At 42.0% G+C, this 21356-nt stretch overlaps 1 protein-coding gene across 6 annotated transcripts in view; it reads left to right on the top strand.

The window, feature by feature from the left end:
- zgc:110329 (uncharacterized protein LOC550500 homolog) overlaps positions 1 to 21356 on the top strand; it is a 188675-nt gene that overhangs the window by 83271 nt on the left and 84048 nt on the right. For all 6 annotated transcript variants that reach the window (XM_041209088.1, XM_041209084.1, XM_041209086.1 and 3 more), the window contains one exon: positions 875 to 970. In XM_041209088.1, coding sequence (XP_041065022.1) covers positions 875 to 970 — 96 coding nt within the window. The remainder of the gene's footprint in view (positions 1 to 874; positions 971 to 21356) is intronic.

Genomic DNA, 21356 nt, shown 5'->3' with positions numbered 1-21356 from the left:
TTAATAAAGCCAGAGAGCTCATTTGTTTTTTTTAACAGCCTTCTCAAAGATTTGTGTATCTAGATTGCCAGACCTCTCTGTTCCTGTGTCCCTTTTAAAATTGTACCATTTCGTTTTTTTTATTTTATTTTCATTATTCCTAACAAAATGCATTTCTTCACACTTCTCTAAATTAAATTTCATCTGTCATGTGTCCACTCATTTCACCAGTACATATCCTGAAAGTCTGTCAATATCCTCCTTATTGTTTACTACATTTCTGACTTTTAAATCATCTGCAAGCTTTGAAATTATGGCCCTATATATGCATCAGAAAGAGCAATGGTTCTTCTAGTTACCCCTGAGGAATGTCACTGTATACTTTACTGCAGTCTAAAAAAGAAGACTTCACTACTATTCTCTGTTTTCTGCCCCTTAGCCAATTTTGAATCCAAGCTACAATTGTTCCTTTAATCCTGTGGGCTTTACTTTTGCTAACAAGTCTATTATGAGGTACTTTGTCAAATGCCTTTTGAAAGTCCATAGAGACAACATCAACCACACGACCTTCATCAACTCTCTCTGTTACTTCATCAAAGAACTCAATCAGTGTAGTCAAACACAGTTTGCAAGCCCATGCTGACTTTTACTTATTGCTCATGCTTTTCCAAATGTCACATAGTCTGACCCCAGGTATTGGCTTTTGTCAATAGAAAACTTTTAAAATTGCACACACAGTTCTGTCAGAGTAGGGCATGATGAACATAAAATCTAAAAGAGATACATACAAAAGCTTGTTTTGGGGCAAGTTCCTGTTAGGCTTTCACAGCCTTAAAGATAAGTTAATTATGTTTTAAACAGCTTCTGAACATTTTTGAATTTTTTTCCTCCTCAGGTGCTTCTGTTATTTAAAGCCAATGTGCGTGAGGGGATTAAACACTATTATGATGACTTGGATTTCAAAAACATTCTGGATCGCATCCAAGTCAAGGTAAGTCTCTGGTGTGGATTAATTAGTAGCTGTTTGTATGCTTCTGCTAGTTTCTAACACCAACTGATTTCTTTGAAACATATTTCACTAACATTGAACTCTGAACTATGTCTACCTCTAGTTTGAGGTCATTATTTACCTGACCAGTTCTATCCATATTTTTTCCATGGTTGTACTTTCTACAGTCAAATGACAACCAAAGGCCTCTGCTTTTCATACAATAGTATGAAAGCCCAGGTCTGACAAAGAATTCTGTGTTGCTAAGATAGTTAGGTTATTATATTGCAAGGACTGACCAGGAGAGGCAAAGAATGTTTAATTGAACCATGTCTCTCTGCTGTACTTTAATCAGCAATTTTCCCTTGTTAAATTTTCCTTCCTTCTTTATATTGTAATGACACAACAGTTGGTAAAGGCTGTTACTGAAAATCACAGAGGGAAACTTTAAACAACTGTCATAATCTGTATTTTCAAGTGGTATGTTTTGAGTTGCAGCTATATTCAGGAATAAAACTACCAGTTCTTAAGAGGTTTTTATATCAAATAACATGAGACATACATTAATTTACACAAGTTAAACATATACACATGGCTATAAATTACTACTATCATAACTTATTAACAAATTCCCAAACTAATCTCTATTAAGGCAACAACAACCCGTAGACTTTAAGCAGACACCAGGCAAAGCATTTTCACCTTACAAATTCAAAATGAGGCTCCTTTCACTTTGGTTCCTTTGCAGACAGTTTTTTTTGGAAAAGTATACTTTATTCTTAAAATATCTGAAAGAACAGTACAAAACATTTCTAAATGGCCATCACAAAAAGTGCAATCATATTCAACTTTTATACATGGATCACGAGGTGCTTCAGTACAATCAATGAATATTACAGTCATTTCAGCATGGTCATTGCAGACAGTCAGACAGTGCAATGATGTTGGAATTACCGATATACATCATGTTGCACTCTGAGGTTCTTCACTATAATTATGAAAGGTTCAGTATTCACTACATACACTCTTTGTGAGTCGTACACACTGAGGGGTCTATACAATTCCCAGCCCCTCGGAGTTGTAGGCTTACAGGCTTTGATCTTAAACATAAATAAAAATACCTGGAAAAACTCAGCAAGTCTGACAGCATTTGTGGAGAGGAACACGGTTAACATTTCGAATCTGTATGACTCTTCAGCAGAAAAAAGGAAAAATAGAAGAGAGGTGAAATATAAGCTGGTTTAAGTGGGAGGGGGGGTGGGACTAGTATAACTGGATAGAGGGCCAGTGATAGGTAGAGATTGCCAAAAGATATCAACACCTCTTTGTCCTTTTGTCTATGCTCTACTTGTTCCACCTCCTCCTTAAATCAGCTTATATTTCACCTCTCTTCTATTTTTCCTTAGTTCTGTTGAAGAGTCATACGGACTCGAAACGTTAACTGTGTTCCTCTCCGCAGATGCTGTCAGACCTGCTGAGTTTTTCCAGGTATTTTTATTTTTGTTTTTGTTTTGGATTTCCAGCATCCACAGTTTTTTGCTTTTATTTTAGGCTTTGATCTTGCACTGCCTCTGCCCTGCACACACAAAACTGCTTTCTGTTACACCCAGCACCCCCCTATGAATGCAAATTTTCATTGTGTCATCAGGCCCTTTGAACTCCACTCTTCTAACAATAAAACCCCTTTCATAGTGCCAATTTTATTAGTAATATAAACATCGCTTGGTCTTTCCTAGCTAGATGCAAGATTTCACCCCCAGTCTTTGAATGTTCTATTCAACAAAATGCAAATGACCTCTACCTCTGTGTTTACATCTCAAAACTACTATACATCAAAGCACCCAGACTAGATGACTTTAATCCAAATAAGACACACAAAGACACACCCACAGACTAAACCTCTATTAAAAAAAAATTTCCAATCACATTATATACATTAATACCTTCATGACAATATGATTATTATTTGTTTTCCAATAAAGAGGGAGACATGAAAAATTTGCCCACTGCCCCTCCCAAAACCCAGTGAGTGCTGAGTTGGTTCATTAAACTTCCACAAAAAGGAAAGGCTTGCATTTATATAGGGCTGGATTTTACAGCCCCACCGCTGGGCATGTTTTTAGCAAAGTGGGAGGGGGGGTGCTGGTGGGGGTGGCACAGGTAAAATACGAGGAGTGGAAACCCTTCCCTCCTACCCCCGAGCATCAAAATCAGCAGTCCTACTGCCGTTTTTAAATAAATAATCGACGGTCAATTGAGCTTGTTACCAAGGCAATTGGCCCGAATATTACACTGCCCATGACATAATGTGGTTGGCTTGGCTGGCAGGCAGAAGTGGGCAGGCCGTGTTTTAAACGCAAGTTGTAAAAAAAGCATGAAGAAAAGAAGGAGGGGATATTCTTTGAGGGTGGGGGGGGGCATCCTGGACACCCTTTGGGGGAACCTTCTCCCAGCAAAATGTCACCCCCCCTCCTTTGTTTCTCCCTGCCTGACCTCCAAGACCTGTACTCTCGCCTCCCTTCCCAGGCTGCCTGATCGAGCAAAGCTCTTCCTGGGTCTGGTTGCAGTCCCAGCAGCGCTCACTACTGAGTTCTGGCACTCCTGGGACTGCTAGAGCTGCCAGCCTATCAGCCTAGACTTTTGTCTGCAAGTCCCAGAGTGGGATTTGAACCTGGAACCTTCTCACCTTAGAGGCAAGAATGCCACAGCTGCCATTAAATATGCATTTAGTGATGATGGTGAGCTGGTCAGCAAGAAACTGCAAGGGACAAATTTACTTATTGCTATTGTTTTCACCTGGCCTTTGTGAAACAGCTAAGAGTGACTGTCATGGCTGTCATAACTCAAACAGAGATTTAAACTTGAATAGAGAGCTCCAGTGCACAGAGATCAGTTATTGTTAGGTCACCTATAAAACTAATGTGAAATGTTAGTAGTTTATGGTGGGCAGCAGTTTTAGAATTGCCAGGGCAGTCATTCATCCACGAATGCAGCTTGAGTGCCTGACTCAGCCATTCTACTGGAATTTCTCTGAATGCTGTAACTGCTGGTGTCATTGAGAGACTAATAGTTCCAATTGGCACCTTTCTGCTGCTGCATAAAGATAAAATTGCTCTAAATTGAGCTGCGAAGAATGTACCACAGAACAAACCTTGTTGATGAATTTTTACTTCAAAAAGAAATCCTGCTTTGCATTCAAGATGACTAAAAATCATCAGCACAATTGGCTTTGAATTAAATGTGGCTAAATTTGAAACTAGATAACACAAGATACAGCCTTGACATGAGTAGAAAACATCCTGGATTTAATTACTTGGAACAACATAATAGATTTAAATTATTTCTTTTAAGTGTTCACTTCCAATATGTTGTAGTACAACAGAAACTAGTGTCCTGTTTAGTAGAACTGCAATGATTCAGTGACAGGAGCCAAAAAAATTGAGGGGATGTATTAGTTGGCAGTGGTGGAGAATCGAGGCTGCTTTCTGCTAACTGTTCATTCAAGTTAGGGGGAGGCGATGGCATATTGGTATTGTCGCTGGACTAGTAGTCCAGAGAACCAGGGTAATGCTCCAAGGACCCGGGTTCAAATCCCACCATGGCAGATGGTGGAATTGAATTCAAGAAAAAAAATCTGGACTTTTAAGACGAATGATGACCATGGATTGGATTGGAACCATCACACAGTGCAGAAGAGGCCCTTCAACTGATTGAGTCTGCACCAACACGTGAGAAACACCTGACCTATCTAATCCCATTTACCAGCTCTTGGCCTATAGCCTTGAATGTTAGGATGTGAGGCAACCCACCTCCACCACCCTCCCAGGCAGCACATTCCAGACTGTCACCACCCTCTGGATAAAAAAGTTTTTCCTCACATTACCCCCTCACCTTGAACTTGTGTCTCCTCGTGACTGACCCTTCAATTGATGGGAACAGCTGCCCTATCCACCCTGTCCATGCCCCTCATAATCTTGCAACATCCTGATGAATCTCCTCCAGTGCAATCACATCCTTCCTATAATGTGGCGACCAGAACTGCGCATAGTACTCCAGCTGTGGCCTCTATACAACTCCAACATGACCTCCCTACTTTTGTAACCTATGCCTCGGTTGATAAAGGCAAGTGTCCCGTATGCCTTTTTCACCACCCCACGAACATGCCGCTCCGCCTTCAGAGATCAATGGACATACACGCCAAGGTCCCTTTGTTCCTCAGAATTTCCTAGTGTCATGCCATTCATTGAACACTTCCTTGTCAAATTACTCCTTCCAAAATGTATCACCTCACACTTTTCAGAGTTAAATTCCATCTGCCACTTATCTGCCCATTTGACCATCCCATCTATATCTTCCTGTAGCCCAAGACACTCAACCTCACTGTTAACCGCCCAGCCAATCTTTGTGTCATGCGCAAACTTACTAATCCTACCCCCCACATAGTCATCTATGTTGTTTATATAAATGACGAATAGAGGACCCAGCACAGATCCCTGTTGTATGCCACTGGACACGGGCTTCCAGTCACTAAAGCATCCTTCTGTCATCACCCTCTGTCTCCTACAACTAAGCCAATTTTGAATCCACCTTATCAAATTACCCTGTATCCCATGTGCATTTGCCTTCTTTATAAGTCTCCCATGTGGGACCTTGTCAAAGGCTTTGCTGAAATCCATATAAACTATATCAACTGCACTACCCTCATCGACACACCTGGTCACCTCCTCAAAAAATTCAGTCAAATTTGTTAGGCATGACCTCCCTCTGACAAAGGCATGCTGACTATTCCTGATCAAACCTTGCCTCTCCAAGTGGAGATAGATTCTCTCTCTCAGAATTTTCTCCAATAGTTTCCCTACCACTGATGTGAGACTCACTGGTTTGTAGTTCCCTGGCTTATCTCTGCAACCCTTCTTAAATAGTGGAACCACATTAGCTGTTCTGCAGTCCTCTGGCACCTCCCCCGTGGCCTGAGAGGAATTAAAAACTTGGGTCAGAGCCCCGGAGATCTCCTCCCTTGCCTCCCTCAGCAGTCTGGGACACAAATCATCTGGACCTGGAGATTTGTCCACTTTTAAGCCTGCCAACACCTCCAATACCTTGTCACTCCCTATATCAATTTGCTCAAGAACCTCGCAGTCTCTCTCCCCAAGTTCGATACCTTCATCCTCATTCTCTTGGGTGAAGACGGATGTGAAGTATTCGTTCAATACTCTACCGATGGCCTCTGGCTCCACCCATAGATTGCCCCCTTTGTCCCTTATGGGCCCTACTCTTTTCCTAGTTATCCTCTTCCCATTGATATACTTATAGAATATCTTGGGATTTTCCCTACTTTTATCAGACAGAGCTTTCTCAAATCCCCTCCTTGCTCTCCTAATTACTTTCTTAAGCTGCACCCTGCACTTTCTGTACTCCACTAATGCCTCCGCTGATTTGCTCCCCTTGTACCTGCTAAAAGCCTCCCTTTTCCATCTGACTAACTGCCTCACAGGCTAGTCAAGCAACAGCCTGAATCATACCTTAAAGATTGTTGTAAAAACTCATCTGGTTCACTAATGTCATCTTTACCTGGTTTCGCCTACACGTGACTCCAGACCCACAGCAATGTGGTTGACTCTTACATGCCTAGCAAGCCACTCAGCTGTAACAAACCACTAGAAAGTCACAAAAAAGGAATGAAACCGGACGGGTATCGACCTAGGCACCAGAAACAACAATGGCAATCTCAGCCCTGTCAACCCTGCAAAGCCCTTCTTACTAACATCTGGGGGCTAGTGCCGAAATTGGGGAGCCGTCTCATAGACTAGTCAAGCAACAGCCTGACATATTCACAGAATCATAACTTACAGATAATGTTCCAGCCACCACCATCACCATCCCTGGGTATGTCCTGCCCCAGCAGCAGGACAGGCCCAGCAGAGTTGGCGGCACAGTGGTATGCAGTCATGAGGGAGTTGCCCTGGGAGTCCTCAACATCGACTCCAGACTCAATGGCATCAGGTCAAACATGGGCAAGGAAACCTCCTGCTGATTACCATGTACCGCCGTCCCTCAGCTGATGAATCAGTGCTCCTGCATGTTGAACACCATTTGGAAGAAGCACTGGGGGTGGCAAGGACACAGCATGTACTCTGGGTGGGGACTTCAGTGTCCATCACCAAGAGTGGCTTGGGAGTACCACTAATGACTGAGCTGGCTGAGTCCTTAATGACATAGCTGCCAGACTGGGTCTGCGGTAGGTGGTGAGAGAACCCACAAGAGGTTGACCTCATCTTCACCAACCTGCCTGCCACAGGTGCATCTGTCTATGACAGTATTGCTAGGAGTGACCACCGCACAGTCATTGAGGAGATGAAGCCCTGCTTTCACATTGAGGATACCCTCCATCGTGTTGTGTAGCAGTGCTGCCGCGCTAAATGGGATAGATTTCGAACAGATCTAGCAAGCCAAGGCTGGGCATCCATGAGGCGCTGTGGGCCATCAGCAGCAGCAAAATTGTACTCGAACACAATCTTTAACCTCATGGCCTGGCATATCCCCCACATTTACTATCAAGCCAGGGGATCAACCCTGGTTCAATGAAGAGTGCAGGAGGGCATGCCAGGAGCAGCACCAGGCATACCTAAAAATGAGGTGTCAATCTGGTGAAGCTACAACACAGGACTACTTGCCTGCCAAACAGCATAAGCAGCAAGTATAGACAGAGCTAAGCAATCGCACAACCAACGGATCGGATCTAAGCTCTGCAGTCCTGCTACATCTAGTCGTAAATGGTGGTGGACAAAAACAACTCACTGGAGGAGGAGGCGCCACAATTATCCCCATCCTCAATGATGGGGGAGCCCAGCACATCAGTGCAAAATATAAGGCTGAAGCACTTGCTAATATCTTCAGCCAGAAGTACGTAGTGGAAGATCCATCTTGGCCTCTTGCGGAAGTCCCCAGCATCGTAGAGGCCAGTCTTCAGCCAATTCAGTTCACTCCATGTGATATCAAGAAATGGCTGAAGGCACAGGGTACTGCAAAGGCTATGGGCCCCTGACAATATTCCGGCAATAGTACTGAAGACCTGTGCTCCAGAACTTGCTGCGCCCCTAGCCAAGCTGTTCCAGTAAAGCTACAACCCTGATATCTTCCCAGCTATATGGAAGATTGCCCAGGTATGTCCCGTGCACAAAAAGCAGAACAAATCCAACCCAGCTAATTATTACCCCATCAGTCTACTCTCAATCATCAGTAAAGTAATGGAAGAGGTCATCAACAGTGCTATCAAGCAGCACTTGCTTAGCAATAACCTGCTCACTGGCGCCCAGTTTGGGTTCCGCCGGGGCCACTCAGTTCCTCATTTCATTACAGCCTTGGTTCAAACATGGACAAAATTGCTGAGCTCCCGAGGTGAGGTGAGAGTGACTGCCCTTGACATCAAGGCTGCATTTTACTGTGGCATCAATGAGCCCTAGTAAAACTGGGATAAAAACAAAAATACTGCGGATGCTGGAAATCCAAAACAAAAACAGAATTACCTGGAAAAACTCAGCAGGTCTAGTCAAAGGGTCATGAGGACTCGAAACGTCAACTCTATTTTTTCTCCGCCGATGCTGCCAGACCTGCTGAGTTTTTCCAGGTAATTCTGTTTTTGCCTAGCAAAACTGGACTCAATGGGAATCGTTGAGGCGGGGGGGGGGGTGGTGCGCGCGGTGGTGTGTGTGTGGAAACTCTCCACTCGTTGGGGTCATACCTAGCACAGAGGAAGATTGTTGTGGTTGTTGGAGGTCAGTCATCTCAGCTCCAGGACCTCACTGCAGGAGTTCCTGAGGGTAGTGTCCTCGGCCCAACCATCTTCAGCTGCTTCATCAATGACCTTCCCTCCATCACATGGTCAGAAATGGAGATGTTTGCTGATGATTGCACAATGTTCAGCACCATTCGCAGCTCCTCAGACACTGAAGCAGTCCATGCCCAAATGCAGCAAGACCTGGACAATATCCAGGCTTGGGCTGACAAGCGGGCAAGTAACATTTGTGCCATATAAGTGTCGGGCAATGACCATCTCCAACAAGAGAGAATCCAACCATCACCCCTTGATGTTCAATGGCATTATCATCACTGAGTACCCCACTATCAAGTTCCTGGGGTTACCATTGACCAGAAACTGAACTGGACTAGCCATATAAATACCGTGGCTACAAGAGCAGGTCAGAGGCTAGGAATCATGCGACGAGTAACCCAACTCCTGACTCCCAAAAGCCTGTCCACCATCTACAAGGCACAAGTCAGGAGCGTGATGGAATGCTCCCCACTTACCTGCATGAGTGCAACCCTCGCGACACTCAAGAAGCTTGACACCATCCAGGACAAAGCAGTCCACTTGATTGGCACCACATCCACAAACATTCACTCCCTCTACCACCAACGCACAGTAGCAGCAGTATGTACCATCTATAAGATGCACTTCAGGAATCACCAAGGCTCCTTCAACAACACCTTCCAAACCCATGACCACTACCATCTAGAAGGACAAGGATAGCAGATAGATGGGAACACCACTACCTAGAAGCTCCCCTCCAAGTCACTCACCATCCTGACTTGGAAATATATCGCCGATCCTTCAGTGTCGCTGAGTCAAAATCTTGGATCTCCCTTCATAACAGCACTGTGGGTGTACCTACAACACATGGACTGCAGCGATTCAAGAAGGAAGCTCACCACCACCTTCTCAAGGGCAACTGGGAATGGGCAATAAATGTTGGCCCAGCCAGCGAAGCCCGCATCCCGTGAATGAATAAAATAAAAACCTGCCTTGGAGAAGCTCATACATGGTCATGGGCCCACAGGACACAGTTGTCCTTAAATTGGCACTCTTTGGCACTCTGAAGACAATCAGTGGGGCTACCTGACAGTTGCTGTGGGAAATGGGTTGGGGAAATGACACAATGTTTGAAGAAGCTTTCGTCTGCATTCATTTAATCCTGGCCTCTTGAGCTTTCATCACTCCACCACTGGCGGCTGTGTCTTCAGCTGCCTAACCGCTGAACTCTGGAATCCCTGCCATAAACCTCTTTACCTCTCTTTTCTCCTTTAACATGAACCTAAAAGCTAGCTCTTTGACCAAGTATTTTACAAAGCTCAGTGTCAAACTTTAATATGTAATGCTCCTACGGAGCACCTTCAGACATTTGATTGTATAAATAAAAGTTGTTGTTGCACCTTAACTGGACTAATCCTAATGCTATTTTCATGATGGCAGTTTGTCACTAGAGTACTAGGAGTGGGCTGGCAGCCTGCCCCATGTGTGGAGGTTGTAAACAAAGGCAAGATGATTTCACCTGGGGTTTGAAGATTGTACAGGTAATAACACTATCCACTGCTGACATACTGGTTCGAAAACCAAGTTGTCTCCCACCCTTTATATGAGGTTGACTAAAGTTGGGACATAAAAACACATCAAATTACGTGAAACTGATAAAACAGCAAGGCTGGATTTATTGAGGAGTATCCTGCCTTTAACCATGCATTAAATATAGGATAACAAATGACAGACCACAGGTTACAAGATCCCCTTCAGCCATGTTTATGAATATCAGCAGAATCCTCCAGATTGCATTACTGACCCAGAATCGGTTTAATGTGCAAAATACACAAAACACAGTGTCTTTTTGCTCTTTTCCATCACATGCAAGGTATACTGAATGGAGCAGAATCAGGCTTGGTGTAGGGAAAAGCTTTGTGAAGGACAGTAACAATGCTATCAGGAGAGTAGAACTGAAATAACAGGGGTGTTTTACATCTGATTGCAAAACGTTACTTCATATATTGGCAGGAATACAAGTGAAAGGGAGCGATTGAATTGATGAGCTCTAGCTCATACCATCAGAACTCCAGGGTTAAACTCTTATCTGATATTTAAAGATGCTGCACTTTCAGAGCTGTCACTGCTGGGCAAATCTGTGTGTGGGATTGTCACACACATCCAGAGCCTACAACTCATTCTTAATAATATCGAGCTGCATCTATCGCATCGGAGGGAGGGAAAAGTCAAATATCATTCATTTACTTTTCTCTTACTCGGAACCTCTTCTACTTTGTATTATTTCTTTAGAAAGATCTAGCAATCTCTGTGGTACAATTTCCCCTTTCCTGCTATCACTTTCATTCTGGCATCAGCTCAGGGGGATCTCTAGTGTCTTGTAACAGTGATATCATCAAGCAGACTAAAGGTCGAATCACATTGCAGAATTCTCACCGACAGCAAATCAGGAAGTAAAGAACACTCATCATCCTTCATTCTTTAAACATTTTAAAGAGAGTGAAATTAAGATTGGGACATGTACATAGGATTAAAGGAAAAGCTGAAATAAATTTAATAGAGGTTTTTATTGTTTCAAATATCAATGGATTTTTTTAATATCATAATGGAGAAATTTGACATTCCATTATTAATTAATAACCTTTGTCCTGGAAAACTGATTATATTCAAATATATAATCAATTTTCCAGGTCAAAGGTTGTTAATTAATAATTATGATCCGAATATACTGTTAAAAACCTAGTTATACTTCCTTCAATATGTTTGTCGTGCCCAGTAAAGGCATGCCATATTCATAACTGTACAAATGGGCTGTGTGCACAAGGAAGCTTCTAGAACTGCCTTTCATGTATTTAAAATGGACCCATGGCTGCCAAGGGATCAGGTGACCATCTGCAACTTCAACACGGACTTCCACACATTTCCAAATTGAATCATTCTGGATGGGGAGCCTCTCCCTTAAATGGACATACCAAGACAAATGTTATTTGTGGAATTCACACCTGTCATTATTCGAAGTTTACTCAAAACACAGAATCAATGGACTCTTAGACTCCATGTCCCCAAGTTTGCAATTTAACAAAAGAAAGCTAATGAGTTTATCTAAAGTCCCAGAGAGAAGCTGTGCATTTTTGCAGGAAACCACTGGAGGCCGCAGAACAGCATCAATAAAGCTGTGCTATCTTTGCCTTTTAAGAACTGGGAGGCTGTAAATTCTCTTTAAAAAAAAGCCCCCAGCCTGATTCCAAAACCCCAGATCCATCTATGAAAAAATTAGACCTCCTGATACAAAAGCCACATGCCTAGCTTTGTGACCTACTGAACAAAGGAATCCTACACTAATCCTGATATCCAATTCCAGCTCTGAACTCATCTAAACTATAATTCAAGAGTGAAAAATACATCTTTACCCGACACACAAAGATTGTTTTTTCCTACAATGAGTCAAACATGTGAACTGGTTCCTATTCTATTGGTTTTACCCTTGTAAAAATGCAATATTTTCTCTCATTGTGTCTTTCTTGAGTATGTGATGTGATTGATAAAGCGTTTAAATTTTCGTGGCGTGTGTGTAAATAAATAATCTTGTTTATTTAAACACACAAAAGTCTGCTGCCTTTATTTAAAATGACCACACCCTCAGGGGGCTAAGAAACACAAACATCCAGCTTTCCAAAAAACCATTGATTGTGGACAGTGAGGAAAGGGAATTGGTTTCAGTTTATTTTTCCTCCTCTGTCCGTAACAAGTTGTAAATTTCCAAGAGTTTTTACCACAAGAGTAATCATATCAAAGTGGAAGTTTATATCACTTCAAGCAATTCCAGAAGGCTTCTACTTGCAGGAACTTTAACAGGAACAGCGTATCCCGTGGAAGAGCAGGGAATCTAGAGTTCCACATTGTGCATGTGCAGAGACCAGAGGTTGCTGTTAGTTTCCCAGTTGTAAAGACGGTGGATGCTGACAGCTTTGCTGTCATTATAGCCGCAAAATCTATCGTAGTGTTTCCTGTTGCCATGGCTCAATGCATAGCACTCTCTCTCCTCCAAGTCAAAATGTTGTGAGTTCAATCTATTCTGAGGATTGAAGTAGATAGTTCAGACTTGCACTCCAGTGCAGTACTCCAGTGCAGTACTGAACAATTGATAGTACTGAATATTTTTAAATCACTCTCTACCTCCAGTTGTATGAGAATGGAAAAGTAAAAATTGGGAGTATGTGAAGATCTCTCATTGCATTAGTGATGGTCAGGGGAAGGATATGTTTGTAGGAACAGGAGTGATGCACGGAAAGGGGCGATTAGTATGACACTTTGACGAACTGAATGCTCTAATCATGACTGCTAATATAAGATAAAATGTATTTCCCCATGATCATTACCAGAGTTCCAAGTAACATCTGAGACCAAGCGGTGACAATCACATTGACCAATGCAAGAGTGAAGTGTTCAAGTACCTCAAAGAACCTATTCCATTCAAACAATCTCTGCTCCACTGAGAAACTCAAAGGCATTCCACATTTCTTTGGGGAAATCTCTGGGTATGTGACATGATCAAGGAGCTCAGTAATGGCTGATCTCTGTGTTTAACTAGTTTACCCCCAATGTCAATGCTTGGGCTGGAACTGGAAGATGTATGATTTCTATTAGCAAAAGACCAATTGGGGTAGCAACTAAACAGGGATCAGACTATTTCTCATGTCACCCACAGGGTCCCTGACAGCCAACATTCCCTACTTATTGTCCCAAGTTGCCATGGCCACACATTCCCAGTCTCTTCGCAGAAGTGAAATCATTTCTACCTCCAGCTTTGAAAGGAGGAGGCAAAGTGAACAGCTGTTTTTCTCCTGCAAATCGATGCTTTTTTGGGCACGGGTGAACAAATGTTGTCTGTCGCTTGATGCACATAAGACAATTTGTCCAGACTCAGAGAGTGGACACTTCATCAGCTCAGCAATTAACTGGTGCAGAATAAACGTCAAGTGCACTTCTATAACAAATAACTCATTTGTCACAACCCAGCAGGATGGAGGCTTCAGGGATGCAATGCAAGGTTTGCCGCCCAAACTACAGGGAGAAACTCTTCAGTGTTGGACGTAATCACTCAAACCAGCTCCTTTTCTTTGTTAAAGGGACACTGTTGTAGTGTTAATGTCCATATGCATACGAGCAATGACAAACAGGAAAATAATCTCTGGGTCCTCTACCCTGCCCTACATAACCATATTTGTGCATCTCTGCACCCCACCCAAAACCATGTGATCTCCTGCAAGAAACGAGAAGCCAGATATAATAAATCAATAAATCTGGAAATTTCCTCTCCAACCGATTAAGCTAACTAAACTCGTCCAGGAAATCATCCTGGTCCTGATTCATGTTGGGCAGTACCTATCTCTAATAGAGGATGATCTCACCCAAGCTAGAAATAGTTCAGCGGTCATTTGAAGGAAATCAGTGAACTGAAGTCCCACATGAGCTGACAGCTGTTTTTCTGAACTTTTTAACTGAATCTCAATGGAGCACGTACACAGACTGCCTGACACCATGTTGGATATCAGATAAACTATTGCCTGGATTATGGGCTCAATTCTTTGGCTTAGGACTTGAGCCCATAAGTTTCTGACTCAGAAGCAAGAGTGTCACCACGGCTGAACACCTAATACATATTTTGTAATCTGCTCATGTGTTGAACTAACAATGTTGAACTTTAAGTACAGCATTTGTTAAGTCTCTCTACTCTATCAAGGGATGAGTTCCAGGTTGTAGATGAATTGCAAGGCTGGGATATATCGCACCAGAAAGTTCCATTTGAAGTCAGTGTATATAAAGAGAGCAAGAATGATGATGGATGAAGGGGACTATGTATCTTTGAGATCCGTGGTTTGAAGTTGGTCCAGATCAATGGAATGAAAAGCCTCAATCTTTGCAGACCATAAGGGTCTGATATGAAATGAATCTGCACGGCCTCAAACCAATTCTAATTAGCTGTCAACCAGAAGGACAAATAGCAACTCTGGGTAAGTGTGATCATTAGGATGGCTAATGTGGAAAATGCACTCGCTTCATTGGGATTTCTTTTCTAATTGTAAGAGTTGAGGTCCAGAATGAGGAGTACAAATGCAGCTGTTTAAAAAAAATAATAATAATTGGGTTTGGCCTGTAACTCTAGACAGATATTGATGCTTTAAATATCCTTTAATGGCGTTTCTGTTAGCTTTATAACATATTTTCACTGAATAATTAATGCAGATAATATCCAGTAGCTCCCTTTCTAAAGCGTTAATTCACACATCTTTTGCTGAATATTTAAGCCATTCCATAAAAATATTATTTGGAAAGCTAGTCTTGATTAATTGAACATTTGTCTTGGTATGTAATTCTGCTGAAGCGGTAAGTGAAAAAAAAATCCTATTCATAGGTTTTAGAATTAATGCTGTCTTAAATTAACATTTTTATTGTCTTTTGTTAAGTGCAGAAAACCATGCATGTGTCAAAAAAAATGTTAATAAAGTGGCACACAGGATATAAAAACAGACAAAACTTTAAACATAATGCAGGTCTCTCTCTGTCTGATGTCAATTTGGTTTGGAGGGCAGCTATCCTCACTATAGGTTATGGTGTGTGGTGATGTATTCATGGCTGTAGAAGTGCGGCTATACTTGAAGTTGGGGCTGACCTTTATTATTATGGCACAACTTTTTAAAAGTGATCTCAAAAAATTTCATCAAAGGAGCTGGCCTGCAGGAGATAGCAAAGATGGGAACTTGAGGAAGAATTTGAGCTAGTTTATTCCCATTGCAGCAAAGGTAGGCTCAGAAGAGATTTAACGTGGGTTTTTTAAATCGTGATTTGTTCTGAGGGTGATTTGGTAAGAAATAGTTCCTCTATTTGGGGAGCCGGGGTGTTGCAGGTTCATCAGTTTAAAATGAGCACTAAAAGAGGTTTGAAGAAATTTATTTCCCATGAGAATTGTTGGAGCATTGAATGCACCTTTGAAAGGGTACATAGCCACTTGAAGAGCTGCAGGAAGACAGCAGGTGATCAAGAGTTTGGGGTTGCTCCAGCAACAAGTTGGCAGAACATGCACAAATATTTCCTTTCAACAAAATGCCAATGGGAGAGAAATGAGAAATATAAAATGTTCTGACCTGTTATGCGAGGTATGGTAGTTCTTGAGATGTTTTGTTTTGCAGTTGTTTGTGGCTCTGGAGCCGCTTTTGAACAGAAACAGGAAGCAATGGTAGACATCTGCACCATGAATGCGAGTCCATTTAACTCTCGTGTTTGAATCTAAGATCCTGAAGTTTCCTCCTTGGGTTTAACTTGGAAGTTGCACCCAAAGCTGTGCCCATTTTCCTGAAGTCAAATTAGCCCAAGTATCTTCCCAATCTGATTAGAATGTGCCCAAGCTTAAAATAGGCATTAATTAACATAAACATTGGCAAACCCTTATCAGTATATTTCTTATTTGAGTCTTAAAATTTAAAGTTTCAACTTGATTGGTCATCATTCATGCAATTCAGACAAAGGACCTTGTAATTGGGTTAAGGTTTACATTTTTAATGCGATTTTTATCTGCATTAAAGGAAACAGAATATTTAGAACAGCTTTATGTGTGGATAAATCTTGTAAAAATGTTCAAAATAATTCAAAGGCTAATAATATGACTTTGTTTTTCCATTGAGGCTGAGAATTAGGTTGCTACATTGAGAGATCCCTTCATAAGCGCAGTTGGATCTGAGAGCTGGGGGCCGGGCCTGTATTATGAGCAGAAATTTGTTCAAGCAGATGGCCGCCGTAGTTGGTTGAAAATATTTGGGCACATTGTAAATGTACGTTTACAACCAAAATTCCACCAACCTTTTAAATGAACTAATTGATTTGCAGCCAAATTACAATTATCTCTAAGTGCAGGTACACAGGAAGCCCCAAGCCAAGGATTCATCTTAATGATGGTGGTCTGCAAAGAGAAGAGGGCAGAGTGCTGTCATGGGCCACAGCAAACACAAACCCTGTTGTTGTACAATGGGAGCAAACGATCTCAGCAAAAGAACAAACACCAGCCATTCCTCATTCAAAGTCCCTTTTCATTTTTCAAACAATTGTTAGAAGTATTGTTGAAAAAAGACATGATGTCAAAAGTTTTTGTCTTGTACTCAGCAGGACAGGTGCAAGAATACCAATTGTAAAGGGAGCAACAATTTATACTGCATGAGAAGAGAGTGCTGATTGGTTGGCAAGTGGACTTTGTTAGATCCGTTGCCATGGAGAATATACCAGGGAACAGTTAACTGCCAAGCTTTTGTTTGAATTCAAATCAAATAGGTCATCTCTGGTCAAGGCGTTGCCATGGGAAATGAATCAAGAAATGGCTGCCCCCAAGCTTTTTTTTAGTTGAAAATGGCACAATGTGTAAACGTGGTTGTGCTAAGAATTACGCTGACGACCAACTTAAGATTGTCAGTCAGGCTCGCAGTGTCGCTCACTTATGTGTGAACACACAAGGCTTGGTCGTTGCAGACAGAAGGAGCATGTGCTTGTATTGCGCCTTTTTCAAACAAAAGCTTAGGGGACAGCATTCCCTGGTTCATTCCCCATGGCAATGCCTTGACCAATCAGAGTTGACCTGGTTTGAATTTAAACAGAAGCTTGGCAGTTAACTGTTGCCTGACGCATTCTCCATGGCAACACCACTACTAATCAGAGTCCACTTGCCTACCAGTCAGCAATCTCTTCTCATGCAGTATAAATTGTTGTTCCCTTTACAATTGGTATTCTTGCGAATCTGTCCTGCTGAGTGCAAGATGAAAAGCTTCCACACCATGTCTCTTGTCAGCAATACTCAAGTTCTATGCTACCAAATGACTAATTATTAGAAGCCCCTAAAATCAAAAGCTTGAAAAATGATGAATTGAGACATGGGGCGGAATTTTACAGTTCATCCTGCTGGCGGGATCTTCAGCTCCCGCCAAAGTCACTGGAATTTTGAACGGCTTGCCGCATTTTACAGGTCTGCCCCCGCCACAACAAGGCTGTAAAATTACGCCCATGAGATTAAATTCATGTTCCTGGGCAAATTGTGAAAAAGGCTCATCGTGGGTAACATCAACAGGAGGTTGTGTTTAAAAACCCTCCACTGTTTTTGACCTGTTTCACTGTGTTATGTGCTCTTCATAGCAAACCATTTAATTTGCACTTGTCTCCAGGGCAGGTGACAGCAAGTGTTCCAGCCAGTAATTCAGTCCCAATCAAGTAATAAAACAAGACAAGCTGCTCTCAGGAAACTCTTGGGAGCTGTGAAGGATTCACAACTTGGTCAAATTGCACTCTGCGCTGAAATAGCAACTTGTCACTTAAAATTGGACCGGGGCAGTGGAATTGCTCTTCATAAAAAAACAGGAGATCATCTGGTTTTCTCTGTAATTAACCAAGCAAAATCACATGATTCAAAACTCTACATTTCCCCTTTTTCCCTTTCGCTCTGCTTTACATTAAAATAAAATCTTCAGCCGAATGAAGCCTCTGATTCTTATTGCAGAATCTGAATATTACTGCAGACTCTGAATATTACTGCAGAATCTGAGAATTATGGCTTCCTCATTCGTTTTTATATTTCTCCATGAAGTACAATGAAACCTTTTTCTACGCGCGAGACATTGTATAAACCCAGGTAACCTTTATACATTAGTAAGCTTGAGATTTGACAGTCAGCAATGCTGAGAAATCCTGTTGGCGTTTAATCCATTTTTGCTCAGTCCTGAAGAACCAGTAAATCTTCTGCTAATGTTCTGCTCAAGTGAGGATTTCTTGAAACTGGGGATGGAAAATCAATTTTGGCTGTACAGCAGCCCATTTAATTGTTCACCTAGCAGGTCGATCAGAACAAGAGCAGCAAAGGAAATCTAAACACAAGTGGATAGTGTACTCCAAAGTAATTGGACTTATCAAATGTGCTGTATTGAGGTGAAATGTGGTTGGCTATTCAATACGCACATGAAAGGGGCACAGTTCCATGTTTGAATCAGGGAATGATGGAAATGCATTGTGGAATTTTCTCCATTGGATGTGGAAGGCAATGAGAAGTAGCTCACTTCATTTGTATGTTGTCCTTTTCCTTCCTTCCACTGTGCTATGCTGCTGGTGTTCTAGACATGCCTCCCTCAGGAAGTGGCCAGGAGTTCCATGGATACAGCAGGCGATTTGACAATGAGGGAGCGCTGGCTGCCTGCACCAGGCAGTTCCCCAGTGTGGGGGAGTGGCACGGAGTACTGTGAGGCCTGGAAAAGTGGGCTTACTGGGCATGAGAGGCATTGAAACCAAAGCAAAGTGGTGCTGTTTGGATGTTCTTTTTGATGGCTGTTCCAAACTAGTTCCATTTGTTGATTAGGCGTAGGTTCACAATTTAAATGGAACTCATGGGCCTGCAGGATCTAATAATACAGCTTGTCCATGATTGATATACGCTTTTAGCAGGCATGACTTCAACTGCCTTGGCCTGAACCTCTAGAAATGCTTCCCTAAACCTCTCTGCCTCTCTCGCCTCCTTTAAGACACTCCTTAAAACCTCTCTCTTTCACTAAACTTTTGATCACTTCTCTTAATATCTCCTTAAGTGTCAGTTTTGTCTAATAGCATCCCTTGCAAAGCACATTCTACCATGTTAAAACTGCTATATAAATTCAAGCTGTTCATAGATACTTTGGGGCATGTGGAGCAATTTGGCCAAGGGATAGACCTCAGGCCTCCACCTCTGAATTTGTGAAGAGTGGGCTTCTGAGTTCTCTATGGCATTAGCCAACCAACTCTTTCTTAACGATTTGTGCATCCATGAATAATGAACAATAGAGGTCGGCGATGGGTGTAAACACATTGCAATGAATACATTCCAAGAGCTCTGTCATTGTTCTATGATTCATATGCACTATAAACACAGGCATGGACCAGTTGGGCCGAATGGCATGTATATTCTATCTGAATGGCATATATATTCTATTATGTCCTTTCTTTCTTTGAATGCTAAATGGGATGGATGATTCAGAATCATTAATATGATTCTCCAACTCTCCAGGGAGTGCTTTCCATTCAATAACCTGAAGAATACTTCTGCAAGTGCAAACTCTTCAAAGCTTAATTCAAGACAGCTACATCTGTCATTTTCAGCAGAGACTAACCATCTGGTTATTTATGGTTCTTCAGAGAAATTAAGCAAATGTACATGCAGGCAGACCAGCACACTTTTCCATGCCTAATTGTCTCCAATAATGTATTGAGAGTGCTGGGAATGCACCAATAAGTGCAGATTCAAAGGAAAGCAAAGTAAGAAATGTGGAATAAAGGGGATCACATTACAGGACCCAATTTCAATAGTCTATATGGAGGGTCTGGCAGGAGCTATATGAAAGAAAACTCAACAGATGTTAAATGAACTATAAAAATTCTAATGATTAAACTTTGCTAATATTAGACAGTGCTGGACTCCAAATAAAAATTGGTGGCTTAACTGAGTGACCATGGACACATGAGTAGTGACAGCATTGCTCTATTAGCATCACATATAAACGATAGCAGACAATTTTCTTTTCCATCTAAAATTATAGAGAGAATTATGAACTACCTGGACTACAGTCTTAATAATGAAAAATTCGGATCAAAATACTTAGTTTAGAAATTGGTTTTTGGCATGTTTTAGATATGACAACCTTTTGTAACTTTTGTAGATGCAATTTGCATATGTGACGCAAAGCTTTGTTCTTCTATGAAGTTCAGATTTTCAAACAGAACTAGAATCCACTGCTGATTGATGACAATATATAAGGGATGTTGCATATCATCCTAATGAGCAGGTTCTCATACATCATCCAACTCTCAAAGACTGACTATTTAAGAATGTCTGATGTAATTAGCTCCTGGAACGAAATCCCTTCATTCTGACTGATCAATCAATCTGGCCGGATCCTGCAAACAATTTGGGGGTAAAATTTGGATAACCCAATTATGTAAAAATGTCTCAAACTGAGGAAACATGCCCCAAAGTTTCCTGCTGCGTCACTTGGAGATCTTTGTATAAGAAATAGAGAAAGGGAGGTACATCCTCTATCCTTAGAATGATAGGAGGCCCTTGAGACAAATGTTCAGTAGTCCATGTTAAGAATATAGCACCAACAGCAACAACAATTTGCATTTTTTTAATGCCTTTAGTGTAATGCGACATCTTGAGAACATTGTTGCAATGTAGAAAGAATTGGTACGACACAAGTTGTCAAGGAGAGTTCAACCTCCAAATGGCTCATTGCACCAACTGCACCACCAGCCTCAACAACTACTCAATTCACTGCCCACACATCACCCATCTATCAGCAATCTCTAGCTAGCAGTATTGAACACCAATCTATTCTCCAACACAACAGCAGGATTACTGAGGCACCGCCCGTGGACAGTGGAACGGGAAGCTGCGGTCCCTTCTCAGGATGACAGCAATTCTGCTCCCACACCAGCCACTCGGCCAGTGCCCTGCTGTTCCCTGTTAGCTCTTCGATTTAGACTGCTAGGCCGAGGCCGAGATAATACAGCCTGAAGTTGGGC

Source organism: Carcharodon carcharias, chromosome 17 (assembly GCF_017639515.1).
Source record: "Carcharodon carcharias isolate sCarCar2 chromosome 17, sCarCar2.pri, whole genome shotgun sequence".
In the NCBI taxonomy this organism is placed as follows: domain Eukaryota; kingdom Metazoa; phylum Chordata; class Chondrichthyes; order Lamniformes; family Lamnidae; genus Carcharodon; species Carcharodon carcharias.
The sequence above is the reverse complement of the archived record's forward strand: the minus strand, read 5'-3'. Positions and strand labels throughout refer to the sequence as shown.